General features: G+C 42.6%; 1 protein-coding gene across 1 annotated transcript; it reads left to right on the plus strand.

Annotated features, from left to right (window-relative positions):
- Window positions 1–5,307: 5,307 nt before the first annotated feature.
- On the plus strand, window positions 5,308–9,992 carry LOC147634042 (FT-interacting protein 7-like). Its single transcript, XM_086805145.1, has one exon. It carries the CDS (start codon window positions 7,055–7,057, stop codon window positions 9,947–9,949), a length of 2,895 nt encoding a protein of 964 aa, XP_086661271.1. The 5' UTR covers window positions 5,308–7,054; the 3' UTR covers window positions 9,950–9,992.
- Window positions 9,993–17,874: the final 7,882 nt, after the last annotated feature.

The raw sequence follows: 17,874 nt of genomic DNA on the forward strand, positions 1-17,874 counted from the left end.
GTAGTTTCCAAATGATGGAGTTTGCATGGGACCACAAACATCACTGTGAACAAGCTGCAATCTGCGTTCAGCTCTCACTGATCCATCTTTGGGAAAGGAAGCACGCTGCATTTTACCCAATATGCAGCCCTCACAAACATGCTTGACAGGTGCCTCAAGCTTAGGCAAAGAAGACACCATTTCAGATTTCTGCAGGCGCAGCAAACTTGCAAAATTCAGATGACCAAAACGTGCATGCCACAGTTTTGCATCTGAAATAGCCTGCGTATCCATAATAGCACATGCTGAATCCTCTACACATTTGCCATCCATATTGAGCTTATACAGCCCTCGACATAGTGAACCAGATGCTACAATGATGTCACCACAAGAGAGATCATGAACAGTACATCTGTCATCCACAAATTTTACAACCAAACCTGTTTTGGCAAATGCGGAGACTGACAGCAGATTCTTTTTGATCCCTGGCACATACAATGCATCAAAAAGTGTAAAGGTGTTGCCATTTGCAACATTCAGCACAATCTGTCCAACTCCTTCAACGGGATAAGAGGAGTTATTGGCACAAGTGACAGTATTCCCTGTGGGAGCAGACTCAAGGAAAGTGAATAAACTGCGCTGCGAGGTGATATGCTTAGTGGCACCACTGTCAAAGTACCATACATCTGAATCTACTGCAGACATACATGTGTCATGCAAAGATGGGTCATAACTGCACTGCGCATTGAATGCCCATTCTGTATCTAGCACAACATTAGCAGATTCATTGTTAGAAGGAGAGGCATCTGCAACAGCCATACCAGCCTCTTTCTTCTTAGCCTCTTTCGCAGCCAGCTTAGGACACGCTTTGATGACATGATCATTTCCCTTACAGTACTTGCAAAATGTCTTCTGTTTGTCACCCTTCTTCTCATCTTTGTCTTCCTTCTTTGGTTGCACAGCATTTGCAGATTTCTGCTTACTAGAAGAAAAGCCAGCTTTACCTTTCCCGCTTCTCTGACTAGCAACGAAAGCTTGATCTGCGACACGCATAATATTCCTGTTTTGCCTTGACTGGTCTTCTTGCAGCAAAACAGAAACTAACTCCTCAAATGATAAGGCATTGGGATTGCCTTTCATCATCAAGCGAAGAGTGGAAGCAAAACCCTGATAAGAATCTGGTAGACCATTCAAAACAGTCTGCACAAGTGAACTGTCTGACAGGATTTCATCTGCAGAAATGAGCTGCTCTTTGAAATCCTTGATCTTTGTCAAAAAGCTATCCATAGAATCACCTTCGTTCATATGCTCACTCTCCAACTGTTTTCGGAGATAAGCAACACGAGCCTCATTTCTTGCCTGATACAATGTGGCAAGTACATCCCAAGCATCCTTAGAAGTCCTGCAGGAGCGAATATGTGGGATAATGGTACGTTTGACAGACAGCGTAATCAAGGCATGAGCCTGCGCATCTCTACCATCCCAACGAATCTGCTCTGCTGAAAGTGGTGGTTCTCGAACAGCTGCTACAGCACTTGTGCCTGCACCATCATCAACAGTACCTGTTTCTGATGTGTTTGCAGCATTCCCAGCCACAATAGGACGTGCATCAATACCCTGCACAATGTTCCATAACCCCTTTGCTACCAATACATGTCGCATCATATATGCCCACAATTGATAGTTGGTGCCATCCAACTTATCCTCAGCAGCCAACATGCGGAATACATCATTGTTGTCAGCCATGGCCAATGACTGTACTACTAGATGTAAATGCTGTCTGTAAGAGGTAAACCTGTATAAAATCGACCTGTGCTATGTAGCACAGCCCAAAACAGATGAATGGGCACCTGTCCTGCAGATTTTAATCTTGACAGAAAATCTGCACAGTAGGACGATTTTGCCTGTGCAGTACTTGGAATGCAAAAACGGAGGGCGAAATGACTTCAGATCAAAATTCTGAAACGAACCTGCAGACGCTCGTGAAACCTCGTTGCAATCGGAGGAGATGAAGCGGCAGGTGCCGGTGATGCTGCCCGAGAGGAGGAAGCCTGCTCTGATACCAATTGTTGGAATTAGGGTTGCAGGAATGCACACACAACTTCAAGAAGATGAGGAAGCTTGAGCACAACACTGTAGTGTATTATGAGTGCCAAAAATGAAAGATCACCAACCCTAAAAGATAATGGGCGTATATACAATGCACGGGGGAAAAAACCTCCTAGTGAGGGAAAAAGTGCCCCGGCGGTCCTAAGTGTGTTCACACATCACTACTATAATATGGTAACAGTCCTGGGCGAGACGACCTCGACCAGCCCCACCACCAAGCCGATGGCTAGTGTAATCCACCTGCTCCTCTAAGACGAACTCTGCATATAATTTCTTTGCAAAGTATATGGGAATCTGGCGGTTGTTTGGCATCCTCCCATATGCGGCAACAATATCGGCTATAGATATGTGCCGCCATACGAGGATGGGAACACTGCGAAATAGTAAGGGGCTTCCCCGCCCCAGGCCGCATCCCACGGCTATCAAGGGAAAGGTCTAAGTAGGCTCCATCCCTAATTAGACCAAGCTCACAGACCTGACGATATGTCAGGCCATGTGACACAGGAGTGCGATGGTGAGCTATCCACTCATCTATATAAACAATATTGTGAATGCTATGAAGGGATAATAGCATCGCCTCCAAGTTCGACATGATATGTAATGTAGACGGTGTGTCTCTAGAAATCCTATGGATAGTCGCTAACTTGCAGTCTATCCCCACCACGATAAGGTCCACAATAGACGAGCGGCCCTCCTTGCATGACTCCATGCTAGAACCTAAGCCTAACACAAACGGGCAAGTCAATGTGAAAGGTCCAATGCTTAGTGCTACGTAGCACTAATGAAGCTATAAAACAATACTAATGAGCCTACTAATTGCTAATCCAAATCAAGAGAGCAAGGAGAGCGAAGACGACGTGTGAGAATGAGGCGAAAAAAAACTTTCTGGTTTTATAACCTTGATCGAGGTTCGTTGGCATGATACATTTTAGGGTTTATGAGATCAACACCCCAGATGTAGCCGCAGCTTTAGGGTTAGTGAGACGAACGGCCAAGATATGCATTTGATTTTAGCGTTGGTGGTGATCAACGACTACAATTTGAAACACGTATCTCGAAATACATGGACGGCTTAGATCTTGAGTGACACGAACAAGGTTTGTTTGATGGTCGCGATTCACTTCATACCTCGATTGAGATATGTAAACGGCTGGGATCGCATCTTGGAATGGGCGCGAATGGATGGGTCAGATTATGTAGATGTATATCGATCGAGGTCCTTCAACGGCTTTGATTACATCTTGGTATCTTGAACAAGATATGTGGACGGATGAGATCACATCTCCATACCTCGAAGAACGAGATTTTTCAATGGTCTAGATGATATTTCGCTATCTCGTTCGAGACACATGGACAATGGAGACGGCATCACAGTGGCATCTGAGTGGGCAAGTCGAGGGGGATCCACTGTGGCATTGACGTGGATCCGAGTGGCCTACATATCTCGATCGAGATAATGTGGTGGCGGTGACATGGATGGTGACATGAAACCCAGACCTGCAGGCAGGTGTGGCATTGGTTGGTATCGCATTCGAGATATGGGGCTTTAGGCTCGGGAGGGACATGTCGTGTTTTAATTGATGGGCGATATCACGATCGAATGGATGGGTCAGATTGTGTAGATGTATCTCGATCGAGGTCCTTCAACGGCTTTGATTACATCTTGGTATCTTGAACAAGATATATGGACGGATGAGATCACATCTCCATACCTCGAAGAACGAGATTTTTCAATGGTCTAGATGATATTTCGCTATCTCATTCGAGATACGTGGACAATGGAGACGGCATCACTGTGGCATCCGAGTGGGCAAGTCGAGGGGGATCCACTGTGGCATTGACGTGGATCCGAGTGGCCTACATATCTCGATCGAGATAACGTGGTGGTGGTGACATGGATGGTGACATGAAACCCGAACCTGAGTAGGTGTGGCATTGGTTGGTATCTCATTCGAGATATGGGGCCTAATATCAATACAATATTAAGGAAGATCCTAAATTCAATGAAATTGCAGTTTTCCAATATTCATGGGATTTAAACCAATTTAAAAAATTCCCAAAGCGTGTATATTTTCCCAAACTTTCTCAAATGGTGTTAAAATATAATGAACAACATACTTCATAACTTTAGAGACCATAAAAAACTATGCCTAGTCATCTCGTAGTCCCTAGTGGGCTTTTAAAAGTCCACAAAGACTTTCTCAATAAAATAATAGTTTTAACTCTCTCTCTTTCTCTATATATATATGTGTGTGTGTGTGTGTGTGTGTGTGTGTTGGGAAGGTGTGTGTGGTGGTAGTGGAGGGGGATATATCCATGTGTGCATGTGGTGGTAGTGGAGGGGCGTGCATGCATGCATGCACACGTGTGTGTGTGTTGCGAAGCATTATGTGGTAGTAGCGGTGGAGGGGAGGGTGTGGGAAATGACCAAGCATCATGGTGAGTAACAAACTTTGACAATGTTTTTCTTAATGCTGTTTTATTTTGTGTGTGTGACCATGTTCTTAGAAAAAGGGTAGAATTTATGTGTGTACATGTGTGTGTGTGTGTGTGTGTGTGTGTGTGTGTGTGAGAGAGAGAGAGAGAGAGAGAGAGAGAGAGAGAGAGAGTTGTCCAAAAAGAACGCCAATATTTGTTGATGTAAATTACATGCATATGCCAAGAAGGGAAAAAATAATTTAAATACAAGTAATCTTTGGAGGCTAAATCACTTAGCAATCATAGCCCATGGCAGCATGCTTTTAAAAGGGAGATGAAAAAGATGGTGAAACTACCATATCTTGATGCATGCCATCTCCTCCTTCACATAGCATCCATCCCATGACACCATGCATGTTGTACAAAATAATTTCATAAAAGAATGTGCATCCAAGTGATCAAATCATACAACTTTACATTTCTTTAATGGATTGGAAGGATTGACATTCTAGTCTCTTGAAAAAATAACACACGGCACGACTCCATGAATTGGATAGGTTTTTATTACAAATAGTTTAAGTGATTAGATACACAAAAGTTCAACTGTTGTAGTCTTGACTTTCTAAGCTTGATAACTAAACTTAAATGAACTGTGTGAAATTCTAGCTTTCTTTGACCATAAAGAGATTTCAAGGAAGCTTCCTAGATTTTTTGACCCTTTAAATTTTATTTAATTGTTTATTCTCTTGGAGTTTTAAAGGCTTTTACACATGAGCCTTCCATTGAATGAATAAATGGTGGTAAGAAAGCAAGATTATAATCATCCATACACAAATGGCAAATATGGATGCGCATTTCCATTCTAATGGTTTTCATCAAACCACTATGTTGACAAGACAACTTGCCATCATCCTTAGATTCTTTGACAACCTAAAATGAAGCACTTCAGGGTCTAAATTACACATCCATGGGAGCTTATACAGCTATGAGGAAGAAACGTGGATAACAAGTGGGCCATGTGGCTTTCCATGTTTCTCTTCATCTACCTGTATATGTGGGTGAGTATCAAGCTCAGAGAACCTTATAATGAGTCGCCAAACACAAAATGTTAATGGGTCATTGGTGGGTGGCTAGGTCACTAGTGGCCAAGTGGGGGTTGGTGGCCATGATTTAAATTGGCTGAATGATTGTGTGGCTTGCAAATGGGCACCAGCAGCTTGCCAGGCCTATGAAACATCCCCCAATTAGTCCAAGGGCTAAATGACAAGGGTCTTTTTACGGCCCCATGTTAGATAGTGCTGAGGCTAAGTGTGAAATGGCCAATGGTAATGTACCACACTACTCATGGCCTGTACAATGCCGAAGGGTAAAATGACAAGGGTCCTTTTAAGGTCCCGGGTTAGATAGTGTTGAGGCTAAGTGTGAAATGGCCACTAGAAACATGCCACGCTTGTGCAACATCTCCCAAGGGATATTTTTAAGGCCCCGTGTTGGATAGGGTTGACTCGGGCTATGTGTGAGGGTAGTCCCACAGGGTTTTGAATAGCTATGCCCCATGAAAGTTTACAGCTTTATCCATATCAGTGTTAAAAAAAACCGTCCTTTAGTATAATTTTCATGGCCCAAATTGAGAAAAAACCGGTATAATTTTGTGTGTCCTTTTGAATTAAAAGATTAAGTTTTTGAAGTTTTAGTTATAAAACCGATTAACTAATTATTTTTTTAATAAAAAAATGGTTGAGTTTGAAAGTCCGCCTTTTTTTTCAGCGGGTAGAAGAAAAGTTTATTTTTGACACTGATCCACATAATGGACAATTTCAAAAGCTCCGTCGGTAGGGCCAACCGCCAGTGATACTGAAAGCTGGCGGCTTTTCAAGGTTTTGACTTGGAGGTTGGCTCCTTTCTGCTTACCCCTTTATAAGGCACACGCGGCCTTTCTCCATCATCATCAAGGCCCTCGCCCTTTTGTCCAACTTCCAAGCACAGATTTTTTTCAATTCTCTTCAGGAGGCTGCACAGGGCATTTCAGAGGCTGTTTCATGCTTCGAATTTCAAAAGCAAAAGTAGGTCAGGAAAAAAGACACCCCACGCACATCTTGTTGAATTAATGGCGCTTTTGCTTGGAGGTTGCAGGGTTGCAAATCTCAGCAGTGAGCACTGTACTACTGTCCGAGTCTTCCATCAAACCCCCATTTTTTCTCGCCAAGTTTCGAAGCTCACATTTATAGCCTTTTTTTTTTGGTTCTGCGAGATTTAATGTGATCCCTCTCCAATCACAACTTTGGCATCTCCCTTTGTAGTAGAATTTCCCAAATGCTACGTTGCTCGCAGTAATGAGGCTATAATTTCCATGGTCTATCTCATATGTACATGAAAAGCATGTTAGTTTACTAGCTAAACAGGCTTTGATCAGTTTCTCTACATCATTCCAATTTCATTTCTTCATGCTTGATTCCGTTTTCCCCATTATTTTCTTGGGCCGCCTTCTTTGATCAGGCTAGAATTTAGAATTACCCCATTTTGGTGAATAGAGAAGTTTTTTGCAGCAATGCCTGACAGTAAGCTGGTTGTGGAGGTATGCCATGCCAAGAATTTGATGCCCAAAGATGGAGATGGCACCTCTAGCCCCTTTGTTGCTGTGGAATTTAATGGGCAGCGGCACAAGACGACGGTGAAAAACAAGGATCTGAGCCCAGTATGGAATGAGAAGTTTGAATTCACTGTGAGCTCCAAAGAGGTGCTGGATGAGGAGTGTATTGCTGTGTCTGTCTTCACTAAGAAGAATGGGCAGCAGCGCTCTTTAGGCAGGGTGAAGATCCCTGGGTGCCAAGTTAACCAGAAGGGTACAGAGGCTGCGGAGATGATAGTCCCTTACAACTTGGAGAAGAGAGGCTTGTTCACCTCAGTGTTTCCAAGGGGCAAAGGTGAGCTCTACCTGAAGCTTTACTACTATGAGGAAACTCCTGCAAAGAAGCCTGATGAGAAGGCTAAAGAGGAGAAGAAAGAAGAGAAGAAGGAGGAGGAGGAGGGACGGAAAGGTGGGGATCAGGAAGCTGACGTGAAGAAGCCAGAGAGCAAACTAGCTGCAGTGGCTAGCTATGCAGAAGCTGAAGATGTGAGCAGCTTCGAGGTGAAGACGACTAATCCGAAGCTTAACTCGGAGAGGGTGGCTCATGACTTGGTGTTGCCGATTGAATACTTGTTTGTGAAGGTGGTCAAGGCAAGGGATTTGGCGGCTAAGGACGTGACCGGGAGCTCGGATCCTTACGTCGAAGTGAAGGTGGGCAACAGAAAAGCACAAACGGAGGAGAAAAAGCAGACGCTCAATCCCGAGTGGAACAGCGTTTTTGCTTTTGAGTGCAAGGCCCATGATGCTGCACAGACCCTGGAGATCACCGTCTGGGATAAAGACACCGTCACCAAGGACGATTTCCTTGGCTACTTGGCTTTCGACGTGGCGGAGATTCCAGCGCGACGCCCGCCTGATAGCCCTCTCGCTCCTCAGTGGTACAAGCTCGACGCCAGAAACGATGAAAAAAGAGCCAAAGGTGAGATTATGCTGGCTGTCTGGTTCGGCACCCAGGCTGACGAGGCTTTCCCCGATGCTTGGCAGTCCGATACTGGCGGAATGGCGCTGAATAGGTCCAAGGTCTACATCTCCCCCCGCCTCTGGTATCTGCGTGTCAGGCTGATAGAGGCGCAGGATCTTGTGCAACCTGGGAAGGATACCATGTTTCCTGCTGTGATGGCTGTGGCTGAGCTGGGCGGACAGATTCACAGCCGCCACGCCGCCGGGCGTCGTGGGGGTATCACACATTTCCCAGAGGAGGAGATTCTCTTTGTTGCAGCTGAGCCCTTTGTCGAGCAGCTCATCATCAAAGTAGTCAGTAAAGTGGCCAAAGACAAAGACGACCTAATAGGCTCAGTCAGGATCCCCCAATACAACATCACCAAGCGCGTAGATAGAAACCCTGTACAGCCCAAATGGTTTGATCTGGAAAAGCCCGAGTCTGCGCCGGTTGCTGACGCTAGCAATGACGGCGCGCCTCCTCCTCCGCCCAAGGCCGACGTCAAATTCACCAGCCGTATCCAGCTCACCGCCAGCTTAGACGGCGGCTACCACGTGCTGGACGAGAGTACATACCACACCAGCGATGTCCAGCCAGCTGAGCGCCGCCTCTGGAAGCCAGCCATGGGAGTCCTCGAGCTGGGGATTCTGGCTGCGCGCAGCCTCCGCCCCACCAAAACGCGCGAGGGCAAGGGAACGGCCGACGCCTACTGTATTGCCAAATACGGCAAAAAGTGGATACGCACACGGACAGTGGTAGACAGTCTCTCTCCACAGTGGCATGAGCAGTACACGTGGGAGGTTTACGACCCCTGCACTGTGTTAACGGTAGGGGTGTTCGACAACCATCATCTAAACGGGGACATAGCCAAAAAGGCTGAAGCTGGTGTGAAGGACACCATCTTTGGGAAGCTCCGGATCCGCCTGTCCACCCTCCACACCGACCGCACCTACACCCACTCCTACCCCCTCATCAGCCTGGAGCGCTCCGGTGTGAAAAAGAAGGGTGATCTTGAGATCGCCGTCAGATTCTCTTGCAGCTCCCAGTTGAACCTCATGCACGCCTACGTCCAACCCCTCCTCCCCAGACTCCACCACGCTGAGCCCCTCAGTGTCCGCCAAGTGGAGTCCCTCCGCCAAGTGGCCACCAACATCCAAATCGCCCACCTACATCGGGCCGAGCCGCCCATCCGCCCCGAGGTCGTCCGCTACATGCTGGACACCAACGCCCATGTGTGGAGCTACCGCCGGAGCAAGGCCACGTGGAATCGCTTTTCCAAAGTCTTCTCCGGCGCAAGCAATTTTTCCAAATGGCTACACGATATATGCCATTGGAAGAGCAAAGTGGCCACCGTGTTGGTCATTCTTTTGTACTTCATACTTGTGTGCTTCCCAAAGCAAATCTTGCCCACCCTCTTCCTTTACATATGCTTGATTGGGGCTTGGCATTGGCAAAACCAACCTTCTCACCCTCCTCACATGGACGTACATCTATCACAAGCAGTCCAAACATTAGAAGATGTGCTTGATGAAGAGTTTGACACCTACCCCTCCTCCAAATCCCCTGAAATTATTAAAGCTAGGTATGATCGCCTGCGTCTGCTTGCTGGTCGTATCCAAGCTATACTTACAGACCTTGTCACACAACTTGAGAGGTTCCATGCACTCCTTAGTTGGCGTGATCCTCGTGCCACTTTCATCTTCGTCATGTTTTGCTTTGTTGTTGCCATCGTCCTATATGTCACCCCATTATGTGTGGTTGGCGTGTTGGTTGGGTTTTACATTTTTCGACCTCCGAGATTCCGACATAGCATGCCTAGTGCACCTATGAATTTCTTTAGAAGGTTGCCTACATTATCAGATTCCATACTTTGAATATATCCATGTGTATAATCCTTAAATGATATTCTAATCTTTTTAATTTCTTCCTTGAAAGATGAATAATATGTCCCCTCATCAATTTTGTTCGTCATGCTAATTAAGATGCAAGAGAAACCTTGTCTTGTTGAGTTTTTAAGAGGTTTGGTTTCATAACTCAAAATTGTAGATATGATCTATCCTCATTTGGCAAGTTTTCACACCTCTAACATTGACTCATTTTGATGTTTTATTGCCTTCACAAGATGCTATCATAATAATTGGTTATGAGGCACGAGGAGGATCTTTGGAACACTCTTTTGATATAGCAATATTATTCAAAAACTAGGAAATGTGAGCTCTCATTAACAAATTGGCATCTAATCAAATGTAGGCAATGAGAGCTTTCATTTCCTACTAATCAAAAGAGGGACGGGGAACTTTTAATCGGATTGGCATCTAATCAAACATATGCAATGAGAGCTTTCATTTCCTACTAAAATCAAAAGAGGGACACTTTTGGAGGCATATTTTGTCCTTTATTTTGGATATCTAGAGTAGCAATAGATGAATACTTCTTTCAAGGTTAAACTTTGAAAAGAATCAACATTAACCAGAAAAGAATGGCCTCTTTGTACATTTGGACAAGCATATTTGAGTAAGAAAAATGAAGTTTTGGTAAGCTCTCTCTCTTTTTTCTTTCGTAATAGAAGATATATTACCAAAAATTACTTTACAAATGGCCACATGGCTGCCATGTGATGTACTAGCTTTGCTTCACTGCCCTAACAAAAAATCTGCTGCACGAATGGCTCTGAAAGGTGGGTAAATGGAACCGCTTCAGGCTCACCTATAGAGAAATTAGGGTAAACACAAACATTGTACATGTTATAAATCTACGCACAGCCGCGATCATGAATTCTCCATTGCCTGGATCAAAAATATGTCTACACGAATGGCTCTGAAAGGGGGGTAAAACTCCAGCACGACAACACGGTCGTGGAACCGCTTCTCTCACCCACTGAGAAATCAGGGCAAACACAAACACTATGTAGGCTGAAAATCTACGTGCACGCGGATGCGATCGCCCACACACACACACTCACACACACACTCTCTCTTTGTTTTTTCTTTATTCTTAAACCATGATCTATACATGCTTTGTCAAATCCCATAGGTAATTTTTTTAAAGCGTTTCAATTATAATATTTAAAGTCATTCTTAAAAATTGTAAAGGTTGTGACACATATGAGGATCTATGTGAATACGTCAATTTGTGTTTGTGGAAGCGTTAAGAGGGTGTTGCCTCAACCGGTCTACATGCACACCACCACTAATAGTGTCCCATCCTTCAGTAGTCCCCGAAAGTGATGTTAAGAAGCCCACACACAAAGATGCCAAGTGTGCATGAACACTCTTCAAGAAAAAATGTTGTTGAGCTTAAACTTCTCAAGAAAAAAACCATCCCCTCACGAGAGGATTTTTGGGATTCTGGAATACGGGTGAAGTTTTTGGCTTTTTTGCTTTCTTGGAAAAAGAAAATTTATATATATAAATTTTAGAAACAAAATGGTTGTGTGGTCAATAGGGTCAGATTTACACAATCTTGGTTGCACAGGAGCGAGCACCAGATAGCTACCGAAAATGACCACAAGGAGAAGCCATCGGAAACACATGGCTATGGCCAACCACCAATGGAAGCCGCCGACAACCACAATGTGAATATCACACCACAAAAGCACATAGTAACAAGCAACACAGTTTGTCTCTATCTCTCTCATGCATATACACATGTCCATACATTGAAGAAAAACAAAGCTTTTATATATATATTATGAAAAGAAAAGCTCTCTCTCTCTCTCTCTCTCTCTCTCTCTCTCTCTCTCTCTCTCAACACCATATTACGAAATTTGGGAAAATCCACATACTTTGGGAATCTGAAATATAGAGCCTCCTAGTAATTTTGGTAATTTCATTAAATTTGAGATTTATTCCTTCCAATGTGTCAAGAAGACTCTTACACAAGCATGAATTGAGTTATCGTTCAACGGGTTGTTTGTTACTTATAAACACTAATCATTGTAACATACATAGCATTGCACCATTTAAGTCAGTTAACATACATAGCATTGCTAATCGTTGATCTAAATTATTTTTTAGGTGGTGTTTATAAATAAACACCATTTAAATCGATTGCACTTGAACATGCACTTGAACAATTCCAAAACTGCTTTAAAAAATGTGTAAAGGATATACAAAATTAAAAAAAAGAAACATTAGTATGGTGCCAAAATATTAAAAAGAAAAAGCATGACCATGTTCTCAATATCTACATGAAAAAATATGCTATGGAACCATAAATGCATCCTCATTTATTCTCCACATCGCAACCACGTAAGCTCTAAAGTGCCTTTGAGCAAATGTTTGGTGGTATTTTGATCCTTTGTGGAATCTTTTGTCCCTTTGCAACCCATGCAAACACTATTGAGTTAACATCTTCCCAACGAATAGGATCTTTCATATTGCACATCCAAAACTTATTCCAACAATCGGCATAAACCTCGGCATCACTTGCATTTCTTCGTTTACTAACTGGTGCCCAATACTGTATCAAAACTTTCTTGTAGCTCTTAGATGACCTGTTCACATCAATGCTACTTTGTACTGTGCCTAGAAAATTGGGTAGATTGGATTTGCTGGCCGAATAAGTACAAAATCTCCCTTCCTAACATCAACCATTGGTTGAAATGCTTCCTTAGGCCTTTTACTAATTGGACCATAGCAGTGATCATCCAATTCTTCCATTCCCAAGAAGTCATCATCAAGATTCTCCTCTGAATTCTCTTTGTCTATCCTTTGTGTTCTTGGCCAGAAATCTGCATATGAACCAACTTGTTCTACATTAGGCTTCTAAAGCTCTTGCATTATGGTTTTCCAATACTCGATCACAGGTTTGATGTACAACGTGAAAGCCGCTTTTGGTCCTTGGTCATCTGACCATCTTTGCCAATATTTTGTGTAATCCTTGATTCCCTTGACTACCTCTGAGTGATCTTTAATGTACTCAAACATTGGTAACAAACATGGCTCCCCTCTTGGCAATATAGGCTCCCCTCTTGGCAATATAGGCTTACCCTCAGTATCCTTTTTCCATAGCTCAATGCCACCTTCTTTTGGCAGCCACTCAATTGATTTTGGGTGGACCTTGTATTACATGATTGGCACATAATCTTGCATGAAGAAGAACCAAAACTGTACTGGCTTTGAGTGTCCTATTAAGGCATCCTCGCCATCACAAAAGTATCCATCAATGAAGGTCTTAAAGTCTGGAACTTGTGTAATCAATAATGGTGTTAGAGCTGAAATTTGACATTGCTTGAAAATATACATCAAGTGTGGAAATGTGAATGTTTGGCTTGTCCTCGATCTTTCAGAGAATCTGCTAAACATTGCATCAATATCCTCGTATGTATGACCCGCCATTAGAAAACCCAATTGTATCATTTTGAAAGCTCGTCTAGCAACCAACAAAGAAAGGTATGCAAACAAGTAACGATTCTTGTTCTCACATGCATAATTATCCAATTGCAACATTAGGTTCTCCGATAGCCTTCTGAAATCACCGTTTTGTGTGTTGTTTTGTATAAATTGGGTGGTTGCAGGATCAGGGTGCCCAGTTTTGTCCACTCAGGCACCCTGTAAACAATTAAAAAAACAGGCATTTGTTTACCTTTAGTGGCCAATCTCTCCTAGCTAACGAAGGAATTTCCTTTCAAGTTCTTTTGTTGGAACATCACATGAAAAGTTGGGAATATAGGTGCATAATATGATTAACCTAGATAGTCAAAAGTCCTCATTTTCTTAGGTATAAATTCAATGTATACACCCTGTCCCAAATTTGGACTAATTCCATAAAATGCTAATATCTTTTACATATAAATTCATATGAGATTCCCACTTTGCACCTTAGATCTTCACATAATATAGAGCTTAACTTTATTTTTTGAGAAAATTTTTACCTACTTGTCTATTTTCTTAAAATATTTCAAGGTCTATAACGTATTAAACTATATGCCACTTTTTGTACTCACAATAACTACCACTTAAAAATGCTCAATCTTGTAGATCAAAAGAGTGGTAGATAGTGAGACATCAGTAGAATGTGGTGGTTAGTCAAAATTGCAAATCCAATGGTTGGAGTTTTAATGATCTCTTTTCCAAAATTCTTCCAGGCTATCAGAAGGCGTGCAAATATTAATAATCTAAGTAAAATTATATTTTTGATGTAAATAATCTAAAACCTCTAGGGACTAGTGTACTTAGAATGGTGTATCTATGGAAAAAAATTTGGGTCACTCTAGCTATGGAAAGATCATTTTTTAATCATTTTATCATATTTTTTATTAATATAAATTAATTAGACTAATTTATATTAATTTAAGTTGTATTGGGGGTTAATTTGAGTGCATGTGTATTTTCTATTAGTTGCTTGATCTATAAACTCTGTATTCCAAATCCTATTAAAATTAGACATGGACATCTCTTTTTATTTCAAATGTTAGATCCACCTCATTTAAAATGTCAACTTGTTTAACCAATTGGGTCTCTCTTGCTCCATCAGCTAAAGTCCTGCTTTTGTGGGGCATGCGCTCAGAGTTATTTTGCACAAAATCTCGAGTTATTGCTCTACCCAACTTTGTATGATCCCATCCCTTTCTGATTATACCCTTGTTGCCATGCATAGCTCTTTGCATACCATTCTCGAATTGCCCCCTATACCGATAGAACAATGCCCTTGGAATACCATGCATCTCATACCATGCTCTAGAGCATATGTCCTCACCATTCATTGCAAACCTATATTGCCTTGTTCCTATAGCATCAGTACGACATGCCATGCTAAGAGAGTCATACACATAGTTAGTTCTAGCTTGCAAGCATTGTCCCCAAAATTTTTTACGTAAATTCAAGACCATTCCACGATCTACAAGTTGACAAAATTTCTTTTCACAACAATCTATGGTGGACAATAGGGAAACTATGTCCAATCATATCCTTGTAGAGGACCCTACTATTGTCGACACCTCCTTACCCTTCCTTGTAGAGGACCCTACTATTGTCGACACCTCCTTACCCTTCCTTTTGACCATAAAATATCTTCTCTTTTTGATAGGCAAGGAAGCAAGTCTCCCATTGTGATCCCATTGTTGGCTATATGCTCTGCTTGCATTTTTTCATCCAATAATGGTGATCCATCTTCGAAGGTAAGTCTTTTGATAGGCCATCTCACAAGGTTAACACCGCCTTGATGTATGAATCTAGACCATGCACAAACTTCTTCAATCTCATGCCTTCATTGAGCCCATCCATGAACATAGAGAGCTTCATAAACTTCTTGATGTACTCTCTAACCGGTATACCCTTTTGTGTGAGTTCATACCATTGCTCATGGTATCGATCAAGAACCAAAGGCAAAACAAATGACATATTCATTTCCCTCTTCAATTCTTCCCAAGTGTGTGGCATAGTACCTTCCTTAATCATATGTCTCCACCATTGATGTGCATAATCTTCCAAATGTAAGGATGCAAACTGCACTTTATCCCTTTCACTCTTTGGGTAGAGCTGAAAGTATGTATCCAACTTGTTCATCCACTCCAACTCATTTGGGCTGATCCATCACCCTTGAACTTGGAGAGAGAGATCTTGTCTTTCACATCCTTAGATGCGGTAGATGATGCATTCTCATGATGGTGTGAAGGCTTGTACTTTTGCATTTGCACATATGACCGAAAGAATTGTGCAAAATCTTTGTACTCCCTCTTGAGAAAGTGTGGCATTTCCATCCACCTATCATGAGCTTCTCTTTGCTTCTCGATGAACGACATATGTTCCCAATCATGTACATCCACATCATACACCTCCTCTTCAATCATGGAGTATTGATTTGCTTTGGGTTGCGAAGGTACTCTTCTAGGATCCCCAACATTGGATTCCACATGTTTGAATGTAGGTGCATGTTGCCTTTCATTCATTTGAGAAGAACCCGTTTGAAATGAAGTAGGTTTTGTCTCCCTCATCATAGAAGGTCTTCGAGCATCCACCATGAACCCAAAAGAAACATTCTTGGTTGAATGCTCATGTGTCAACTTAGGAGAAACCTCTTGCATCATTGGTTGTTTGCCTTCCTTCGGCCTTCAAAAGCTATCTCAAAATGTTGCTTGTCTTCATGTTGACCACTATCATATGGATGTTGACTCATTGGTCGAATGACATTCTCTTCCAAAGCTTGAAGCTTGCCCAAAAGTTTCCTCCGACACATCTAAAATGCCATGCTCCATTGCTTCCTCCCCTTCTACTTCCTCGGAGGCCAATGCATTGCGCCTCGTTCGGCCCTTGGGTTTCAGTGCCATAAAATCCTTGTTTTTGGAAAAATGGCGATAGATTGGGGTAGGGTTGTCGGCGGATTAAAGAGATCTATAGCTTGATAGAGAGCTAATGAGATACTCTAAACCCCTATGCAAAGACCCAAAAGAATTGAAGTGTGCTACTACTCTGTTTTAGGTTTCTCAGAGAGGGATATGAGCTGAAATAGTATTTTGGCTATCGGAATTCAAAACTTTCTTACTCAAATCAAAGCCCTTGATGAGTTCTACAAGCCTATGTGATTAGATATATGAGACCGTAAACTCCCTATGACTGAATTAGGGTTTATCAGTCCTGGTAAAACCCTAATTTTTACCCTAAAGGAATATCAGATTTCGAAGGTTAAGGGCTTGTTGGGTAGGTCTAAGGAAGTACTAAGGGCTTGTGTAATCACCTTTAATTCAGTCCTAAAGGATTTTGACTGAATTAGGGTTTTGACAATTCTGCAGAATCCTACCCAAGTGACTTTCTTAGTGACCAATGGCTTCCCACTTGCCCCAATTCACTTGTTCAAGCATCCAACACTCCATTGACATCCAAAAGCTCATAGTATGTGCTCACTAATGCCCATAACTCCAACCATGCATAGGATTTTGGAAAAATTTTGGCATGGTCTCCTTTGTATTAGGAGCCAAATCTCAATCTCCTAAGCATCAAATTTCAGCATCAACACTCATTGGCATCTTGCATAAACTGCATAACACCTTGCCCCAATGTTTGCCTCAACCAATAGGCATCAAATCCATGCATAACCCAAGTGAATCATTGCAATACAACTACCAATGTCTTTGATGAAGCGCGTCGAAGCTTGCTAATCTCCTAGCCAAGCTCTTCCCACCCTCGTACCTAGTCCGATTCTAGGCACAAGTTGGGGCCATGTCTTTCCCACCAAGTACCTAATCCTCCACCATACCACTTTCCCACGGCACTCGCGGCACGGTGGATTCAAGCCATGCTCCCCTCGGGCCTCTTCTCCAATGCCCGAGGTACCTCACAACATACTAGATGCTAGGAATGGAACGCTGTGAGAACAAATGTGATGTGGTAGTGTGCTTTGCTTGAATGTAACAAATTACCATGTACAAATCTATAATTTTCCAATGGGAGGCTTAGAGTGGACTTTAGTCCAAATATCCTTGGAAGGCTTGGAGGTTTGTCTCTATAAGGCTTAGAGATTTAGACTTAAGTCCAAATCTCATTGGGAGGCTTAGAGATTTGGACTCAAGTCCAATTCTCTCTCCAATGATTGGAGATTTAAATAACCTCTATATACTTAGAGATTTGGACTCAAGTCCAAATCTCCCTCCAATTGCTAGAGACTTGGAGTTAAGTTTAAATCTCCCTCAAATTCCTAGAGTTTTAGACTTGAGTCCAAATCTCTCTCACGAATTTCTAGAGATTTAGACTCAACTCCAAATCTCCCCTCTATGCTTCGAGATTTGGACTCAAGTCCAAATCTCTCTCCAACTCCTAGATATGTAGACTCAAGTCCAAATCTCTCTCCAACTCCTAGAGAT

The sequence above is a fragment of the Cibotium barometz genome, chromosome 11, assembly GCF_041138505.1.
Source record: "Cibotium barometz isolate CiBa-2024 chromosome 11, ASM4113850v1, whole genome shotgun sequence".
In the NCBI taxonomy this organism is placed as follows: domain Eukaryota; kingdom Viridiplantae; phylum Streptophyta; class Polypodiopsida; order Cyatheales; family Cibotiaceae; genus Cibotium; species Cibotium barometz.

Bases quoted from the DNA above. Each gene is read 5' to 3' on its own strand.
- LOC147634042 (XM_086805145.1), top strand. From the start codon at position 7,055: ATGCCTGACAGTAAGCTGGTTGTGGAGGTATGCCATGCCAAGAATTTG.